We start from the raw sequence: 20,514 nt of genomic DNA, 5'->3' as shown, positions 1-20,514 counted from the left end.
TCACACGGCATCCAATAATCCTGGTTTATGCGCGTCGCCATCTTGTGATATTTTTACTCCGCCTCACGTCGGGGGGAGGGAGATACGCCCATCTAGCTGAAGTATACCTCTGAAGCAACGTGAGGGACAACGGGCGGAGAGCTGTCACTCAAGAGATTGCGCTAATACATTTTAACCTCCAAAAGAATAAAAAGTAGCCTGCTAGAAAAAAAATCACCCCCCTCAGTGTTGTCATGGAGATATGACCGAAACATACAGACTAGAATGGTTTTGTGAACCAGGATGTAAATAGGTTTAATAAGACTTTGAAAACGACCTGTCTTAACAAGTGAGTCAAAAGAAAAATTGGTACCACCCCCAGTGGTCACCGTAAGGTACAAAGGGGGAACAAAGGGGACCACCGTTGCTGGCAACATGCCAGCCTAGGCTGTATATCATCACTGGATTTTCTTTCAGAGCACAAACAGTAAGAACAGTCAGAAATTGTCAGTTGATATTCACTGATTTTGACAACAAGCATTTTCCAGAATCGCTGACTCCACCTTTAAAGGTGCACTATGTAACTTTGGATATGTTAGAGAAGTGGAAATGTCCTAAGGCACATTCTTATAACTTTAACTTTAATCACAAGAAAATTGGATCCCTGGAACACTGTTTGAAGTTAGAAAGCTACCTTAAAAGTAACTGTTTCACTGTTGTTGTGTACAGTAGCAGGGCCCATAGTTTTGTTTACGCACATAGTTCAGTCTTACGTCTGGTTCCAGCTGCCTCAAAATAATTTTGTTTTGATTTATGATAGAATTACTCAATACTAAGAATTACATGTAGAGAAAATAGGTTTTGTAAAATGGCTGCAGGCTCTGCAAATGTAAACAAATCCCAATCCACTGGAACTGCATAGTGCACCTTTAATTCAACAGAAACAAGATTGGCTAGTAGTGGCTAGCATGATAGATGGTCTTTTTAACTTAAAGACAATATTTCATATTAATTAAAGCTGAAAGAAATTTCGATCTAAAGCTTCAAAGAGGCTAAATGAAGCTTTGAAGGGAGACATGAAAAGCCAACCAATTTCGCAGATGTGCGTTTGGAAAAACACACGTGCAAGTAGTTTATAGCTCGGTTTTCTGATATCAACGTGTGAAACAACACTTTTGTATTGATGTTTTTCTGTCATCTTAAGAGAGGAGGTTTTATGACTTTCTGTTGAGGTGTCATGAAGAAATAAACTTTGATCTCTTAAATGTTTATTACAGTGGGAGACAGACTTCTTCAGGGGCGAGCTGTCTTCTGCTCGTGCGTAACTGTGCGTAAAGATCAGAGGAACCAAATGGCACAGTCATTTCGGAGCTTTCAAGGATGCTTTCAAGTTAGCGTTGAAAAACCTATGTATAGATAATTCTGAAATGTCTGAATTGGTCAAGCATAAACTGCGTTATCAGAGTACACACCATTATCAGTGTCAGTGTAATCAAGTGTACCTATATAGTCAAGGATATCATACTATAAGTTATAATCAGAACCCTTTATTTTAAACTGATGACAGTAATTTAAGTAAAAACTAAGAATCGCTGGATGGAAGCTAAGCACCACCACAGCTCATGCAATTTGAGATCATTCCAGTTGGAGTTCTTTTAACAAAAATAAAATAAAACTGCAAATTTGGTGATTATCTAGCTGCATTGGATAAGCAGTTATGTAAATCTCGCGACGTGTAGTCAGCGACACTCGTCTCTTTATCGAAGTAATTGGTTTCCACCTACGACACTGTGCCCATTATTCTAAATTGATGGATTCATTTAGGCGCAGTTAACCTCCCACGGAGAGTGCGCTTCCTCAAGTCGATTCTGTCCGTATGAGTCATAATCCTGATTTAATAAAATGATACATTTAGAGGGAAATTATATTCCTCGACAAAATAGTCACTCATCGATAAGTACCAAGCTTTTTCAAAGGCTGAATTTAGTTTATTTGAAGCTTTATTGCCAGACATGGGGACAATGGACTTGAATGAAATCTACAATCGGGTTCACACCTTGTTAACACCGCCATTAGTCTCCCTTTACATTCGCTGATGGGTGATTTACATTTGCGACCAAATAGCATCTTTACTGCTGTTTACCAAGGCTTTGGGGGCACTGGGGAGTAAACGGGAGCATTTGATATAAAAAGTGGAGCTTCCAGGACCCCGCAGTCACTCCAACTCCAAGTTGCTGGCTGGTTGTGTGGTTTGCAGGACGTCTATAGCCTACACCAGGAATCAACAACTAAAAAACCTCCGAGATGTTGTTTTTGATCAGCTTTGCCGCGTTGGTGAGCGCCGTCGCCGCACGGCCTTCTCTCAACTTCCTGGAGAATCATTTCACCGCAGATAACGAGTCAGAAGAAGTCCGCTCCGAAGCCATCAAGAGGCTTTTGGAAGTTTTTGGGATGGATGACCCCCCTGCTATCCATGGACACAAGCAGGCCCCTCAGTACATGCTCGACCTGTACAACACTGTTGCTGATGTGGACGGTGTGACCAAGGACCCGTATATTCTGGAGGGGAATACCGTGCGCAGTTTCTTTGACAAATGTAAGAGCCAAGATTCGTGCATGCATTTTCGACCATCTACTGTAGCCAACACAATGAAATAAAGTCGCTTTTTTGCTGTGGTCTCTATATATAAATGACTATATCATTTTCTATTGCAGTGCACAGCGAACAGGTGGAATTCAGGTTCAATTTGTCCACGGTTGCCATGACTGAGAAGATCCTCACTGCAGAGCTGCATCTTTTCAAGCTGAGACCTCAGGGAACTACGACCTTTCACAGGCACCATTTCTGCCAGGTATGCACCATAACAAGTTATGGTGGTTAATGTGGTAACTGAACAATTTAATGAAATGTATTGAATTAAAACGCATCTCTTCCATGTACATAACTACAATGCCTATTATGTTTCATTCAGGTTAGTGTCTATCAGCTGCTTGACACCAGCACACATGAGAAGAAGTTGCTCTCTTCTCGACTCATCCCAGTCCACTCGACTGGTTGGGAAGTCTTCACCATCACACAAGCTGTAAGTTCCCACTTCTCTTTAAGGACTTTATTAACTTCTGTATCTGTAGTATGACCACACCTGCCTGAATTCTGTGTTTTATATTGAACTAATGTGAACTTCTTCATCAAAGGTCCGCTCCTGGGTGGTAGATGAAAGCAGTAACCTGGGGCTCCATGTGGTGGTCCGGACACTAGGAGGAAGCCAGATGGACATGAAAATGATCCGCTTTGCTTCAGGACGCAACCACCACCAGAGCAAGCAGCCCATGTTGGTCCTCTTCACCGACGATGGCCGACGCTCCACTTCTCTTGAAAGCATCGGTGAGTCTTGTCTCAGCTTTAAATGTCAAGTTTTGCTCAGTGACAGTACAAACACAAAGTTTAGGTATTTTCTGGGGATAGTACTAACAAGCAGGGGTGAAGATAAGAATTGTTGGACCTGTGGGAGAAACCCTGGGCCTCCCCACTGCTTAGGACTGTTATGCAATCCAAATCCAAAGACATTCTGTGCAGGCTTTTAAACCCTTAATAGATCTCTGTACATGTAATATTACTAAACTCATTAAGTTACCTATCAGTTATCAAATAAGGACAAATCTGACACCCAATGCTAACTTGCTTTCAAAACATCTACTTTTATCATTTTGCGCTGTTAACAATCTATCTGGTCAGGGAGGTGATGTGTTATATACTACTGTCCCTAAATACAGCCCATCTTTGCATTTTGAGGACTTGCTATGAACCCATTAAACATACTCCACAAAAAAACTAAAACTCTCTCCTTTCCTTCACCAGACCCAAACGACACAGAGGCCACCTCCACCCTGCCCCAGGCCCCTATGTCAGGTCCTCCCTCCCGCACTGCCCGCTCCCTGGACTACAGCGAAGAGGAAGGCACGTCTTCTCCCTGCCAGCGCCTGCCCCTCTACGTAGACTTTGAGGAGATCGGCTGGTCGGGCTGGATCGTGTCTCCCCGGGGATACAACGCCTATCACTGCAAAGGCTCCTGCCCTTTCCCCCTGGGTCAGAACATGAGGCCTAGCAACCACGCCACCGTCCAGTCTATCATCAACGCCCTCAAGCTCATCAAAGGCATCGACACACCGTGCTGCGTGCCCGACAAGCTCTTCTCCATCAACTTACTCTACTTCGACGACGCTGAGAATGTGGTGCTCAAACAGTACAACGACATGGTGGCCGGAAGCTGCGGCTGCCAGTGACATTAATTAGTCACCGGTGTTGGACTGCACAGATATCCATAAAGAAAATATAGTGTAAATGAAGAAAAATTGTTTTTTAGTGCATTGCTAGCCAGAGATTAAAAAGTAAATTGCAACTGTTGAATAATGTGCAAAGTTCCGAATGTGGTAGTGTATTATATGTAAATATCCATAAATTATAATATATGGCAGTGATGGAAGTGATATCCTGTGAGAGATGTAAATGTGTATATTTAATGTTTTCTGTTGTGAATGACACAGTCAGAATAAATGTTGTTAAAAAAAAGTATTGTTAAGTATTACAGAGTGAATTTATTTGCTTTTCACTTAAAACGTTGTGACTGTATTTCATTAAACATGAGTGTTTTTGGTTACAATTATATTCATCTCAGGGGGCCTTGCTAGTTGTTATCGTAGCAAATGTCTCACAAAATGCTGCACAGAAACTGCAGAATAAAAATAAATATTTGGTCGCAATTACCAAGACGGAAGAAATTAAATAGTATTACTGAACTTGTTCGAGTGACACCAGATCCAAATGAACCCACAGTCTGCACAGCCTCCCCTCCACCACCAGAGGGGGCTGAGATGCTTATGGTTGAATTTCCTGACTGGATTAGAACAACTTGGACAATGCCAGTGAACACAGCCAAGGGAGTGGTTTTTGTGTATAAGCAAAGAGCCTGGAGCTCCCCATTTCCCCATAAACATTCCTGTCCACAGAGGCCATTCCTGAAATGAGAATAAGCTGCAACATATGAATGAAAATCCATGTTTGACGGCCGGCATATTTTGAATCAAGTACATACTGTGTTTATATTTGAAATAAATACAACAAAAATACACTTTAATGCAATCCAATATCACTACCTGGGAAGTTTATAATGCTACGTTTTGTTGTTTTGGATTGTATTATATGGATGCATCTTTTTATATCGTAATATGGTTTGGGGGCTGCAGCACTGCTTCAAAACCGTGCAAACCATGCAGACATAGTGTGCGCTCAAGCTTTTGTCAGACACATTACAATAAATTATCATATTGTATGTGCAGAGCCATGTGAGTGTAACATAATGTTGATGAAACATAACGTTGATGAAAGAAAGCACTGACATTGGTAGCATTTGCAGCAGCAGCCCAGGAAAGGAGAATTATTGTCTATCTGTGGCTGTCATGTTATTGGATTCCTAAGGTAAACATAAACGGAGGTTGACATGTCAGTATGTCGACCTCATCACTGGTTCATCCAGAGAAAATACTTAATACAGTTAAATCAATACACAAAGTACAGCAGGGAAAAATAATATTAAACTAACAAAACGGGTGCAACCTTGCTTTATTGTTGTGCTTTCAATGTAATGCAATACAAATACAGAAAGGAACATAGACATGGCATAATGCCTCCTGATGTACAGACATTTGCAACATAGACATTTAGCCTGATATGCATTACTTTTGATTCCCAACCTGTATGGCCCATGACCCCTTTAAAATAATAGAAACATCAGTATGGTAACTAAACACGTAAGGTTGAGGACAATTAAGAGACACCAACATTAATTGCAGGTCATTAACCAAACATGAGTGAGGTGAAGATGGAATATCTGCATGTGACAAGGCGGACTGGTATACAGTACATCTGCAATTCTAAAATATTACAGTAGGATAAAAGGTCAATTGTTTCCTACTCAATTCCTATATTAAATGCATTTATTTTCCAGTTCAGTTTTAGGACACCGATACATGATCAATATGTAATGGCTGACCTTAAAAGTGAATGTTTAAAGTACTCAATAGTTGGATAACCAATCATTTCCTTGTCAGCTGAAAACAAAACTTGTCTCCCATCAAAAAGCCTATTTGCCCACTACAAAACCCTGTCTCCACCGAGTGTAACCTGAGCAGTGACCGAGGCGTTGGCCACAGAGTGGCACTAAAGGGGGTTGATACCACTTGGCATGATGCTGGACGACAGCCCTTATTCATTGTCAGAGGGGCTGCTATTCACAATGGAGAAAACGATGAAATGCTGCCATTATAATGGGGACCAAAGGGCTCTGTGGCAGCCCGACACCTGATCTCTCCTTTGGCTTTGGCTTCCTCTTGTCCCAGTATTTCATATCTGACATATCCACACACCCTCAAAAATGCACCTGATGTCAGAGCGACGATGGACCTGAGGCCCGCTGTTTTTTGGGCGCTCAGACATGGGGAATAAACAGACCATCTTTACAGCAGAGCAGTTGGATGCCTATCAGGTTAGTGTCAATCGGTGTGAATGAAACGATTAGTATCTCTCACTAGGCGTCTCTTATCAATACTGTAGCCACTGGCATGTGTCAACGAGATCAACACTTTTACTAGACTTCTTTGTACTTTCTTTTGTGCATGAACAACATTGTCTGATGGTGTCTGTTGATTACAAATGTTTCACAACCTCCAACCTGCCATTTAGAAAAGTTTGTTTTTGGACATTGTAGTACTGTAGAATATATATGAAGTATTGCTACGGATGAAGCTGCCCAAAAGTATAAAAGATAGTTATCTAAATGCGTACATGTTAATGCATCAATAACTAACCAATTATACAAAAGTATTACACTGGCACAATAACAATAACACACAATGGCCATTCTGTATAATACGTACTATTACTTTTGATATGTTAAGTATGTCAAAACTTATGCATGGGTAAAATAATGACATCTGCTTGTGCTGCAGTATTTTGAAAGTGTGTATAAGAACAGCTGCATCCTAATGTTTTATGCAATAACCTCCCTTTCCTGCCATGATGTGATTGTATTTGCAGGACTGTACATTTTTTACAAGAAAAGAAATTCTCAGGTGAGCAACATATTGCCCTGGTAACAAATTGGTTATAAATTAGACTCCCTACTGGTGTGACACTGCTGAATTTTGTTCTGTTCTTCACAATACTAAAATGTAACTCTAAACTACTGTATCAGCAGAGCTGTCCTGCTGTGGGGCAGGCTACCGCATGGCATTTAAAACTTTGCTTCCAGAACTTTACTATACTGAAAGACATTTGTCAGCGTTTTTGGTGTTGACCACAATAGAAAAAAAAGCGTCTGCAGCAGTTTCCTGACTTCACTTTTCTTCACTAGTTCCCTTCTGAAATACAAACCTACATAATATAAAGTATAACTTGTAAATGAAAAGTGAAAGTACATTTCTTTAAACCTTTCCCAGACTCTTCGAGCGCTATCACGATTTGGCACCGCAGCTCGTTCCTCTTGACTACACCAACCTACCAGATGTGAAGTTACCATATGAGCTGATTGGCAGCATGCCAGAGCTGAAGGTAGACCCATGGGTCCACACACACCATGCAGACCCGCTCTCTCTCTGTGTTCCCAATCCATAATTAATGGCAAACTAATCGACAGAATTCTTTGAAAGGTTATATGTTACCCGACTCCTTTAAACTTGAAGGATGCTGGTGAGTCCCTCGGGACACACTTGTTGGAAATGGGTCAATTATATGCCTCCTCACACAATTACAGCAAGGTAAACAAGTGTGTTAAACACACTGGTCACTGACATGACCTTCTGAGAAAGGGAGAGTTGGAGTGGAAAGATTATACTTTTTGTCAACCACATTCAATGTATCTTAATCCGTACAATTTTATGATTGACGTGAATTCTCAAAAGAAAAACAAAAGTCAACAGGAAGACCCAACAGAGACACACAGTGATGGAGCAGAGGACAGCACCAGATGATAGTTGTGTATGATAAACAGCACTGCCTTGTTTACAGCAGTTCTATCAGACCTCCATCATTAGCATTGGGTTCCCCTCTGTCCAGGACAACCCATTTCGTCAGAGGATCGCTGAGGTTTTCTCTGAGGATGGACAGGGAAACATGACACTGGACGACTTCTTGGACATGTTCTCAGTCCTGAGTGAGATGGCTCCACGTGACCTCAAGGCCCACTATGCTTTCAAAATCTATGGTAAAATAGTGCTACAAATAAAATAAACAAAATATAAAGTAGTTAATATTGCTTGGTGACCCACAGACCCCACCAGTGTATATCTAACAGTAGTACTACTAGTAATAATTGAAATTCTTGTTTTTCTTCTGTACTCAGTTAAACCCAATATGTAGACGTAGTAAGATTTGAACATTAAATGAAGCTAGCGAAATGCATACATGAGCGTTAAAGATCAATATTCCACAAAATAAGGAACTTTATCTTTATATTATTTCTCTTGTTTACCCGAAAGTAGTTTTTTCACACAAAGAAGGGTATACCATATGTAATCTTATATTGTTATTGATTTATGTTTGAAGTTAGTAGCACCCTCTTTCCAACATACAGTTAAACCATCAACACTATAATAGATACTTTTCTGTTGAGGAATAACAATGACATTTTTAACTGAATCTTCTCAAGGTCATGAAGTATCATGTTGATAAAACAGTTTTAAAACAGAGCAGTTTTTTTTGCGACAAATATTCAATCCCTCAAACTTTACCTACAAACAAGTATCTTCTCAAGATAGTTTATCAACAGTAGATGGAACATGGAAATCGTTTTTCTTTAAATATTGTACAGGCATATGAATAGGTATTGTGGTGAGGGGTTTTGGAGCTCTAAGCATGATGGATGGTGCATGGGATGTTATAAATGATTAACCAGCCCATTACAGAGGCAAAGAGCTTGTCAAAGACCCGTTTACACTATGCCCACCCCCTAATTAACGAACGCTGACAAACATCGCCTTTGTGAGGGGTCAAGGACGCCTTTCATTCATTATTTAGACTGATAGAGAAAAACTAATGGAAGTTGATGTACTGTAAAGCATAGTTGTGTTATGATGAACAGGACTGATGAGGATGCATGGGCACTAGTTTGGCGAAAACACAAGGCTTAACAAACATTTTTATCAACGCCTGTTATATAAGTGTAACAGGTCACTAACATTGCAGGTTCCACTTTGTCAAGAAATTGAGGGAAATGAAAAAAAGTGTATGAAATTTAATTAATGAATAAAAATTTATTTAATTGGTAAAAAGTCCTATTTGAAAAAAATATTGTACATACAATTATTAGCTGCAACAATATGTATCCACATATTGCTCTTATTATTAATTAGTTCAAATACATGAAGGCTATTTCTAAGGACACAACTTACTACAGTATTATCTTCATTATTGATTAATCTCTTTATTTAATATTTTGACCAGAAACTTGTAAAAAAAAATGTCCTTCACTATTTCCTAAAGCTTGTTTTGTCCAACCACTTGAATCCAAATTCAAATATATTTTTCTTCATATCATAGACAAAGAAAACCAGACCTAACATTATTTTTTTCTTGGAATGAACTTGAATGATTAATTAATTAAATAACCATTAGTGAACCAATCAGTTCACCTGGCCTATATATACCTTTTTCATTTCCAATCAGATTTCAACAATGATGACTTCATATGTAAGGCAGACCTGGAGAAGACGGTGAACAAGCTGACGCGTAACGAGCTGACGGAGGACGAGGTGAGCATGGTGTGTGAGAAGGTGATAGACGAGTCCGACCTAGACAACGACGGCCGGCTGTCACTGGAAGACTTCCAGCACATGATTGTCCGAGCTCCAGACTTCCTCAGGTACACCAGTCAGAAAAAGCTCACCCACCTACATACAATACATAGAGAACACATTTGTTTTATATTTTGTTGTACGTCAGTGATTGTAATCTTATGTTCACTTACTTACTGCTGCTGCCTACTTACCTTGAATTTTAATGAACAAATTAAACAAGAACTATTTAAATTTTTGTTCACAGCACCTTCCACATAAGGATATAAAGAAGTGGAGCACGGGCTTTTTAAATTTTTAATAGAACCTAAGGATATGCACAAAGTGTCCAAAGTGCAAGGAGAGAGCTGCATGGATAGCAAGAAGAAGGGGCTTACTACCAAAAAACAACCATTTTCATTTGTGAATACATATACAGTCATATGAAAAAGTTTGGGAACCCCTCTCAGCCGGCATTATAATTGACTCTGCTTTCACAAAAAAATAAATAAAAGTGGTATGTCTTTAATTTACCAGGAACAGTTAAGTACTGGGATGTTTTCCAAACAAAGATTTTTTGAAAAACAGTATTTGGTTGTATGAAATAAAATAAAATGTGAAAAACTGGCTGTGCAAAAATATGGGTACCCTTGTGGATTTGTTGATTTTAATGCCTGTAACAGCATGTAAAACTGATGACTTTAAACACAAAGTTGGTTGGATTAGTTGGATCAGTAGAAATTGACAATTGAAACCTTTGGGAAAGCTTCTTGTAGCCTTCCCCTAAACCATGACAATGAATAATCTTTGTTTTTAAGATCGTTTGGGAGCTGTTTTGATGATCCCATTCTGTCTCACTTCAGCAGAGTCAAAGAGAAGTGCAACTTGCATTTAGGCACCTAAAATACATTTTCTCATGATTAAACAGACAATTCTATGAGGTTCAAGGCTTAACAACATAATCCAACCAACTTTGTGTTTAAAATCATCAGTTTTACATGCTGTTACAGGCATTAAAATCAACAAAACCACAAGGGTACCCATATTTTTGCACAGCCAGTTTTTCACATTTTATTTTATTTCATACAACCAAATACTGCTTTTCAAAAAATCTTTGTTTGGAAAACATCCCAGTACTTAGCTGTTCATGGTAAATTAAAGACATACCACTTTTATATTTTTTTTGTGAAAGCAGAGTCAATTATAATGCCGGCTGAGAGGGGTTCCCAAACTTTTTCATATGATTGTATTTCTGATTTTGTGTTTGATTTTGTAAAAAGATTAATAAAATGTTACCAAAAACATCAGATTTTTATCAGTGATCCTTTGGCTTGGACATTTAGCTAATTGAGAAGTTTGAGTAAAATCTATGTCCAATTATAAATTGTCTCTTATTAATCAGATTCATTGGTCCACATCCGATTTTTATTTGTGATGATTGCAAATGCAGAAATAACACCAGTCATGTTTTTACTGAAGATTTATAACATAATACAAAGAGGTGGCATCAGCCAAATTCATCAAGACTAGGCTCTTTAGTCATGATCAACAGTAGTTTTGCATTTTGAATGTAAAGGGGTTCAGTTACACCACACTAAAAGAAACCCATGGCAGAATATTCCAGTGGGTCATAGCAGACAAATGAAGAGAGAAGCCATTCGTCATGAAAGCAGTCAAGCTCCATTGTGTGAGCACAGGGTCAACTAACAGTGTTGACAACCAGCCAATAAAGACAGTGAATTGTAACAAAGTAAGTTTTATAATCTTTATTTTATTAAATCAAAAGTACACATATCTACAAATTGTAGATACATTTTCATATGGGTTTAGAAAGTACAGTACAATTTAAGTAGATCTTTGTTTGTGTGATATTTACAGTGTATTTTTTTTTTTATTTTTATTTTTAAAATGCGTTGTATCATTCTCCCTGTGTACTTCACAATCAATGGAATGAAAATATGGCTGTAAAAAGGGGTGTACAGTATATTATGACATGTGATAGGAATTCTTAAGAAAGAGGATATGAATTTAAAAAAAAAAAAAAAAAAAAATGAAAAAGAGGGAGTATCATTTCAGCTGAAAGTGATGCAGCTCGAGTCCCGCAAACATCCGCTCGCTAAGTTTCTGTTTATCGCTTAAAGCTACAGCGTCACTTGAATAAGACAACAGCACTAGTTCACCGTCCAAACTCCTTCCTACTTAAACCTTCCATCAAGCTCAAGTTCCACTCGCATTGCAATTTCGACAAACAGAGCATGGTCCTGTTTTTGCCTCAGTGAAAGACACCAAGCAAAGAAAATAACAAAATGCCCATACATTCAACTGTACGGGTCTACAAGTATGTCTGAAAATTACGTTACACAAATATGCACAGGTCCAAGATTCACAATGCATAGCTTACCTATGACAGAACTGAGAGTTAGCGGTTAAGACAAATGGCCGTGGTCATGAGGTCCCAAAAATGTTTTGATATTACAAAAAAAAAAAAAAAAAAAAAAAGTGCAGGCAAGCAAAAGCAGATCCTCCTCTCGATATTGTGCATATAGGAGTTTGATTTTCAGACTAGCGACAAACATGGGAAGGAAACATGGGGGACAATGGAAATAGCTTGAGATTCAACATATATTTTTAAATAGTGGAAACAAGTTTGGATCTCACAAGTCTAGTTCACTGTGGCTCGCATTCTTAAAGATAGATACAATACTGATTCAAAATTTGAGTTCAGGCGTCGCCCGTTATGCATACTATGCCTGCATTGCCACCTATAGATGGGCCATAATCAAACACAAACGCACGGGAAAATGTACAATAATACTAATAGGACCACCTTTCAGCATACATCAAGCCAACGATCATGTAGAAAGCCAGGGAAACATCACTTTTAAACTGCAATTTGGCAGGGCAGTAGCATAGAAACACAGGCTTGCAAATTATTTTTCTTTTCTTTCTTTTTTTTATAAATATATATAGCTGTTTAAGTGCGATAGGGCAAATGTTTTTCAGTGAACTAACCAGGTCAGTGGATCACTAGCAGTGACATAGCAATAGGAGATCAAGTGCCCATTATACTACTGAGACTCAATAGATCAAAACATCATTTTACTAAGCAATTGTATTGTTGTATTGCGAAACTATCACTTGGCACGGACTACACACAAAACACGAGTTACTGGTAAAGTGCAAGGAGAGCTGCGTGGATAGCAGGAGAAGGGGCTTACAGTGCCAAGAGGGGCTTTTTTTTAAATTGCTGATCAACTAACCAGATACGTCATTTTGCTTGACTGTGAAATCAGAGCTGCTACATGACCGTCACGCCAAATTAAAATTGCTAGCTATTTTGAGTAGCGACTTATCTTTTGAAATTAATATTGAAGCAAAAATTCCAAACATTCATTAGTTCCAGCTTCTCAAATGTGAGGATATGCTGTTTTCCCATGTCTTGTGTGATTAGAAAAATCACTGTTTTGGGATTTTGGACTTTCTGGCTTCGACAAAATGAGACATTAGAAGACATCATGTTGGGCTTTAGAAAACGTGCAAGCTTTCACTGTCTTCTGATGACTGATAGACCAAACAACGGATAGATTTATCAAGAAAAAATTTGTGCCAATAAGCAACCATAATTTGATACCTATGTAGTAAATTGCAGATTATTCATTAAATGATATAGCATATATCAGAAAGATCTCACCTTAACGATATTCTGCTGATAATTGGAGAAGTGAATTTCGGAAATTTGAATTGGATTTTTAAATTTTTGCATTGCCAATCTTCCTCCAAGCGTCTGTAGGCTACTGTAGAAAGGTTGAAGAGTGTAGAGGCAGTGTGCAATGGTCGGGGCAAGAGGAAACACAATTTCTTTAAATCACATCAAATGATTGTCAAGGACAACATGCAGACCTAATAGCAGATCTCTAATGGAAACTCATTATTTTCTGCCTCAACAATATGATTCTCAACTTTTGAAATGAAAATGAAAGCCTGTGCAACTCTGTTTCACCAAGGTTCAAGCCTGTCAGTCTCTGGTTCACAGTTACACCTTGAAAAAAAAGGGAAAGATTACTAATAAAAATAGATCTAGATATCACATTTGTTTTTGCAATCCCGAAACCTTGACATTAATTTAATCATCTCAGATGTGTTACTGGCTGAGTGAAATGTGAGTGCGTACAAAGAGACTAAGGTCAGGATAAGGAGCCTGTCTTTTGTGTGGTAAAGATCATTTTGACAACGCTCCTGGTTGAGCCCTCGACCAGTCACGCACTCTGAGGACAACAGATCTCTTTAAAATGGAAGAGATGCACCGCTGGAAGCTTTTAGAAGAGGAATAGAGGAGAGGAAGTCACTCCGCTTACTGGGAATATTATGGTTTGTGTGGACTGGGAAGACAGGCCACGGATGGGTAGAAAGAGGGAAGAGGGAAGAAGGGGGGTGCTAAGAGCAAGCACAGTCCATTTATGTCCAGCCAGCTGGCAGCCCGTATTGGAGGGTCCTCAGAGTAGGCTGCAGCGGAAGAAGCTGGTCTTTTTCTGGGGCTCGGAGATCTTGACTCCGTGACTGCTCCCCTGTGGCGTGTTGCCCTCCTGCAAACGGGACAAAATAAGGTTTTCACTGCTCTGTTGCATAGGAAAATGTTGGCTCAGTGGCTGCTCATCATTCAAATAAAACATAAAAACACATTTTTGAGACAAGAATGTATCTAAGAGCGGTTGAAAAGTTCCCACATTGATTACATGTCTCCAAAAGCGGAATACTTATGGCGCTTTTCCACCGCAAATGTAGCTCGACTCGACTCAACTCGACTCAGTTTAACTTGGTTTGGTAGCAGCACGGGTCGTTTTCCACCGAAAATAGTACCTGCTGAACGCGGGCGGGGTTGTCGTAAGGGGCTGAAAGCCAACTCCGGAGTCAAGTAGCAAAGCAGAAATTACGAGCAGTTGTTGCACTATTAACTGAACCAACCGCCAAAAACACGGATGAGAAATGTTTAAGAAAATACTCCCCTTGTATTAGGGCTGCACAATATATCGAATTTTCATCGCGATGACGATATTGCCTTCCCACGATGACGTGTACATGAATGTGCGATATTTGAAATGTGTGCTCAGCTGCGAAGCAAATCAATCACTCCCCAAACCACTCGCTGATTATGTGCCTGTCCATGCTCCAACCTGGCAACCCCAGGTTCCCCGAGAGCTGTCAATCAAAGTCCAGTGGCTCCGCCCCCAAAGTGTGAAAATTTTCTGCCCGCATAGACAGAAAGCACTCCTAGAGCCGCGCGAAGAAGCAATCTGCTGCTTATCGCGCGAGCGAGAGCAGATATTTGCGCTGGTGCAATCACATACATCCCCTTGTTAGTCTCTTTTTTTGTGTGGGGCCGGATTTATAACCCATTATTACATGACACTTTGCCAGGTCTGTTATCCAGCCAGACAGACCGCTGTCAAGAGTATAATGTATAGCGAACGGGTCACCTAAGGACCTACGTCATAGTTTTGATGGATAGACGTCCACAAACAGGGCTACTACTCGTTCAAAAAACAATGGAATACTTTTTCAAAGCGACTTTGCATGTATCAGGAGAGCAGGGAACACAGGAGTCATGGTTAATGTCCGACAGGACTCCAGTCAACACGACGTGAGTACGTTTGGCCGCATATTGAAAATTAGCCTATACAGTAACTTCAGGCTGCAGCCCGCCATGTAAATGTGCGGCAGTCATTTTCTCCGTGAATTGTGTTATTGATTTTGGGGGCTATTGCTTTGTTAGCTAGATGGAGCTCTTGTTAAATATGTTGGCCGATTACATTTACTGTCTGTTTGTACAGTGTGCGAGTCTTGAGTTGTTAGCAAAACAGTAGCTCTGTGGCTAACGCCTGAGCCTTCAGTCAGCTGAAGCAGACAGTCTAGCGGGGCGAGTAGACTATTCCCCCATTACTAGGTCGTATCCTTGGTCGTTCCTATTTACTGGCGTACTGAACTACATTTTCATTACATAAGAACTTAGTTTGCAATGACTATTCCAGTTATTAGACAGGCTCTCAGGGTTGCTAATAACTCCATACAGTCAGTGCCTCGGTGTACACACGACCTGAAGCGAAGATGAAACCTTGCGTTGCGAGTAAAGGCATGAGAGGCAGCTACAGTTAACTAACGTGTTGCTGAGTGTTACCTGTCACTTCCCGTCTCCGTCCTTTCAAATTAAATTTCGACATAGTAGAGCCATATAGGTTGTGATTTATTTTATTGCTCACAATATACTTATTTTATTTATACATTGTGGGCACAATTTTATTTAGTTCAAAATCAAGTTTTATACACATCCATCATGCAGGTACAATGAATGGAGTAAAATATTTTATATTTTGCTTTTAGGAGATGCAATGAGGTCATATGAGGAAACAAAGATGTGTTATTTAACAGAAATGTAGCACAAGGAAAGGTTAAAGCAGTGCTCTGTTGATTTGATTTTGTGTAAAGTTTTGGTGCAATATTTTGATTTATATTTTCTTTGTGGAAATGCATTGACTTCAGGTAAATAATTATTATATTTATGCAAATATATGTACATTATCAGTAATATTACATAGCCGATCACATGGATATGAAAGCGCTGTTATGTTTACGTGACAATCCAATACAAATATTTTACTCACTAAAATTACTGAATAATCGTGGTAAAATATCGTGATATCAATATTGACCAAAATAATCGTGATAATCATTTTGGGCAATATCGTGCAGCCCTACCTTGTATCTGTTTGCTAAAAGAAGTAGAATAATATTGCTACGGGCCGTTAAAAGGGAGGGTTTGTGTCCTGATGTGTGACTGCCACACAGCTGTAGGGATGCGTCACGTACATCCCTATGCACGTAAACACGGGCATGATAAAGTTGACTGTTAAGTGCTTGTTTCAGGATACGTGTTTTCAAATGCAAGCCGTGTCTCAGCCTGAATATTTTATTGAGGTAATCAGTGCAGTCCGAGGCTTGTAATGTAATCGCTCACTATCATGTCTGTCCCAGCTTGCTGCTAGGCTATTTAGCCTAGCTGCTATGTCTCCTCTCGTATGTTCAAAGTAACTTCCCCAACAGCCAACACAACTGGGTGAGCTTAGCGAATATATGGAGAGAAAAAAATCGGGTCTGTGATGCAAATCAAATGAAAGCGAGCCAAAGAAGGCTGCACGCGGCGAGACAAAATACACATAAAAGTCCCGGAGAGTTGTTGAGAATCAAGGGGAGAATAATCAACAGAATGAAGCCGGCAGACGGTAGTCTCTGGCCAATCAGCGGCCGGCCGTCTGCCGACGTCACCTTTTAGCTCGACTCAGCTCGCTTGGACCCTAGAGCAAGGCGATACTAAAAAAGCAGCCGCTAGCAGGTACCAGGTACCATGAAATTGCGGTGGAAACGCCAAAAATGCGAGTTGAGTCGAGTCGAGTCGAGCTGATACCATGCGGTGGAAAAGCGCCATTAGTTGTACTATCAAGAAGATCTTCTTACCAACTTTGTGTCCATTTTTGATTTGATGTCTCTGGCGAGCGTCAGGAATGACTGTGAACCAGAACAAGTACACAGAATGATGACATGCTGTGTTTGTTTAGCAGATTCTAACTCAAAGTGGCACAGCTACTTACATTCTCCACGTTGATGTTGGCTTTTGCACTCGTCTCCATGAACTTTATTCCATACTCCAACGCAAGCTGAAAGAATAGGGGAGAAATTAACATCAACTATGCAAAGTTATTTCATGTTATGCCAGCACTAAGTGCAGCAAATCTTAGAAATTATAACCAAATGAAAACATCAATTTAAGGTCGACCAAACGTCTCACCTTCTCCCCTCTGTCTTTGGACACCTGCCGCTTGTCATTGATGTCACACTTGTTGCCGAGGACCATCTTCTCAACATCAGATGATGCATGCTAGATCAAGAGAATAGATATTTCAGAAAAACAACGTCCTTAATGCTGCTATTTGGATATTTTAAAACAAGGGAGGTAGAAAGCTATTCAGGGCAGTGAATACCTCCTCTATGTTCCTTATCCAGTTCTTGATATTTTCAAAAGACTTCTCGTTGGTGATGTCGTAGACAAGCATGATGCCCTGTAAAGATAAAAACAGTATGTCAAGTGTGTCCCTAGGAATATGGCCTTTGTCAGTCAACCTGTGAAGACACCCACCATTGCCCCTCTGTAATAGGCTGTTGTGATTGTTCGGAAGCGCTCTTGGCCGGCTGTATCCCTGAAAAACAGCGGGAATGTGACAAATTTAAGGAAAACATATAAAGTACCTTTAAGATTAATGCTTGGATACATTTCTCCCTGCAGTAAGTGCGGCAGGTATGTTTTAGGGAGGCTGTGGAGGTTAATTTGTGTTGGTTGGACATTTACCAACACAGCAGTAAAGCAGTGAGGTATGAAGCTTTGGTTTATGAGAGGTCAAAGATGTAGAGGTTGGTATTAAATTCACTAATGTTCACGCTTAAGTACAGAAACTACAGAAAGAGTGAAAAAATATGAAAATTACAAGTGAGAACTTGTACACCCTACACATGGTTCCCACAGCTTAAGGTAAGTAAGATTTAAGATAATTTTGCAAAAGACACAACTTCTTTGATCCAGTGAAGTAGTAAGAAGAATATCTAGCCTACTTCAAAAATTTAAAAACCTGTTTTTGCAATTTGGTATATTATTTTCTTATTTCAGATCACTCAAAATACACGATTTAAAAGACAAAAATAATAATAGCTATGTGTCACCAAAAACTTGCATCGAATCATGCCATCTATGATGTCTATTGTTTGTAAATTATTAATTATTTTGGAGGTCCAAAAAGTAAGTTTTTTTATTTATTAATAAAAAGCATTTGAGTCTTCTGAAATATTAATTTATGACTTTCTAATATTAATTAAGGCCTCATTTGTATATGTACTTATTTAATTCATTAAGACTTTTGAAGTGATCTGTATGAACCCTGCTGCATCTGACTGCACCTGAAGCCTGTGTGCAATGACATCCATACTTTATTGGCAACATATTGACTAAACACTCAAGCCATCGTCAAAAGCACTAGCATTTAAAGGAAATGAGATATTCTTACCATATCTGTAGCTTTATCTTCTTCCCGTCAAGCTCTATCGTCCTAATCTTGAAATCAATGCCTGCAGGGATCGAGAAGGATCATGAATGTCACTCATAATGTTAGCGTACACGCTCAGTGTAGGCTACCTGTCAAACAAGGGCTGACATTGTTGGGACTTGGGACACTAAATAGAATAAACTCGTGGACTTAAGATGAAAAGCAGCTCTTGTTATAGCAGAAGGAAACAAATGTATGTATAAAACAATGTATAATGCCCTTCAAAACGCTTGTATTAATCAGCTATTACGGGGTTTTATATAGGGTTTTCCGGTGTCGCACCATCATGTAGTCGGGGCCTTAAAGCTAACGTCCCAGCTATTTGGCTAACAGCGAACCGGCATGAGTTTATTATACAAAATACTTTTTTTATTTATATTTAGGCCTCGTACTATACACACAGGTAACATAGTTGCAGGTGGCAAACTTTTAGTAACGACATGGTTGTATGAATGACATTGGTAAGAACATCCGGTTCTTTCTTAGCGACAAAGAGAAACAACTCCCAGCCGTCAAAGTAGCTTTCCAGCAAGTAGACCGAGCCTCGAAGCACTGGCGTATTGTAAACAGACAGAAAAGCACAATTAACATCCCTTAAACTCCTACCTATAGTGGAAATAAACGTGGAGTTGAAGGCGTCTTCCGAAAACCTGAACAGGACACAGGTCTTCCCGACACCAGAGTCGCCGATTAGGAGTAATTTAAACAAATAATCGTACGTCTTCGCCATACTTGATATTATTGCGGAAATCCCGCCCGGCGAAGCAGTGATGTGAAGGTGCAGAAATCACGCCCCCTGCTGGCCCGGAATCAACCCGCTGTTAATGAGTGACTGAGACAAGTGGGCGTTTACCTTCTCCAACAGTATAGTTAAGTAGTCTGCACCCTATGGTCTGCACTGAACTAAGCCCATTAATCATTAACTCGAGTGGCCTAGTAGTCTACTAAATACACTTTTGAGTTAAACTCCTGTCCTCAGTACACTTCAATTATGAACATCTGTTTATTCAACATCTGTTTATAAATGGATGTATTCACATCTATATATTTTTTACCCCCTGTTCATAACATTATGTTTAGCTCAGTATATAGGCTAACATTTGTTAATTTGTTTATATTTATAAACAAGACCGTAACCATGTAGTTGATTTTGGGGAGGGGTTAACATTATGGACAAAATCTGCCCGGGGTTCCCAAAGAAAAATCTACAAATTTGAAACATGGCCTATAGGCCTACCTTTTTGGCCAGGACTCGCTTGAAAAAAAGATTTTGAATCTCAATGAGAGTATTCCTGGAAAAATAAAGATTAATAAAAAAAAATATATATATAGTTTATACTAGCCTATAATCATGTGGATTAACTTTAAAACACTTTTTTTTAAATAACATCTCGCCTTTTTGCTCCGTTTTCCCCCCTTTTCTTGTTTTATCGTAGGTAATGGTAGATTAAAGAATCATGAAGCAGTACAACATAATACTAATAATATTAATGGCAATTTTTCTAAGTTAAGTTCTGATTAAAAATACATTTGATCATAATTATTGCAGATGGTGTAGCATTCCCTG

General features: G+C 39.4%; 3 protein-coding genes across 4 annotated transcripts; 2 read left to right on the top strand and 1 right to left on the bottom strand.

Annotated features, from left to right (window-relative positions):
• Positions 1–2,283: 2,283 nt before the first annotated feature.
• On the top strand, positions 2,284–4,263 carry admp (anti-dorsalizing morphogenic protein; the record flags this gene model as incomplete). Its single annotated transcript, XM_080034020.1, has 5 exons — positions 2,284–2,575; positions 2,695–2,831; positions 2,952–3,062; positions 3,175–3,364; positions 3,839–4,263. The coding sequence occupies 5 exons, from the start codon at positions 2,284–2,286 to the stop codon at positions 4,261–4,263; spliced, it is 1,155 nt and encodes a 384-aa protein (XP_079890146.1).
• Positions 4,264–6,470: 2,207 nt separating this feature from the next.
• Positions 6,471–10,094, top strand: LOC307255893 (calcium and integrin-binding family member 3-like; the record flags this gene model as incomplete). Of its 2 annotated transcripts, XM_080034712.1 has the most annotated exons (6): positions 6,471–6,521; positions 7,073–7,107; positions 7,474–7,585; positions 8,090–8,237; positions 9,698–9,893; positions 10,073–10,094. In XM_080034712.1, 6 exons carry the CDS (start codon positions 6,471–6,473, stop codon positions 10,092–10,094), a joined length of 564 nt encoding a protein of 187 aa, XP_079890838.1. The 2 variants fall into 2 exon arrangements, with proteins under 2 accessions (XP_079890838.1, XP_079890839.1); XM_080034713.1 differs by lacking the exons at positions 7,073–7,107; positions 7,474–7,585.
• A 1,461-nt stretch (positions 10,095–11,555) lies between these two features.
• Positions 11,556–19,720, bottom strand: LOC307255994 (ras-related protein Rab-8A). Its single transcript, XM_080034835.1, has 8 exons — positions 19,554–19,720; positions 18,909–18,969; positions 17,990–18,050; positions 17,835–17,912; positions 17,642–17,731; positions 17,445–17,510; positions 17,311–17,361; positions 11,556–14,387 (listed from the first exon to the last, which is right to left on the bottom strand). The coding sequence occupies exons 1-8, from the start codon at positions 19,675–19,677 to the stop codon at positions 14,298–14,300; spliced, it is 621 nt and encodes a 206-aa protein (XP_079890961.1). The 5' UTR covers positions 19,678–19,720; the 3' UTR covers positions 11,556–14,297.
• Between the last annotated feature and the right edge of the window lie 794 nt (positions 19,721–20,514).

This window comes from Ammodytes marinus (assembly GCF_949987685.1).
Source record: "Ammodytes marinus genome assembly, chromosome: 9".
NCBI classification, from domain to species: Eukaryota; Metazoa; Chordata; class Actinopteri; order Uranoscopiformes; family Ammodytidae; genus Ammodytes; species Ammodytes marinus.
The sequence above is the reverse complement of the archived record's forward strand: the minus strand, read 5'-3'. Positions and strand labels throughout refer to the sequence as shown.

What these genes read in the sequence shown, in the direction of transcription:
- LOC307255994 (XM_080034835.1), bottom strand. Translation starts at nt 19,677, where the DNA reads ATGGCGAAGACGTACGATTATTTGTTTAAATTACTCCTAATCGGCGAC. An exon ending in CCAAAGACAGAGGGGAGAAG is followed by an intron (nt 17,511 to 17,641) that starts GTGAGACGTTTG and finishes CTATTCTTTCAG; the next exon opens with CTTGCGTTGGAGTATGGAAT. An exon ending in CAAAAATGGACACAAAGTTG is followed by an intron (nt 14,388 to 17,310) that starts GTAAGAAGATCT and finishes TCCCGTTTGCAG; the next exon opens with GAGGGCAACACGCCACAGGG.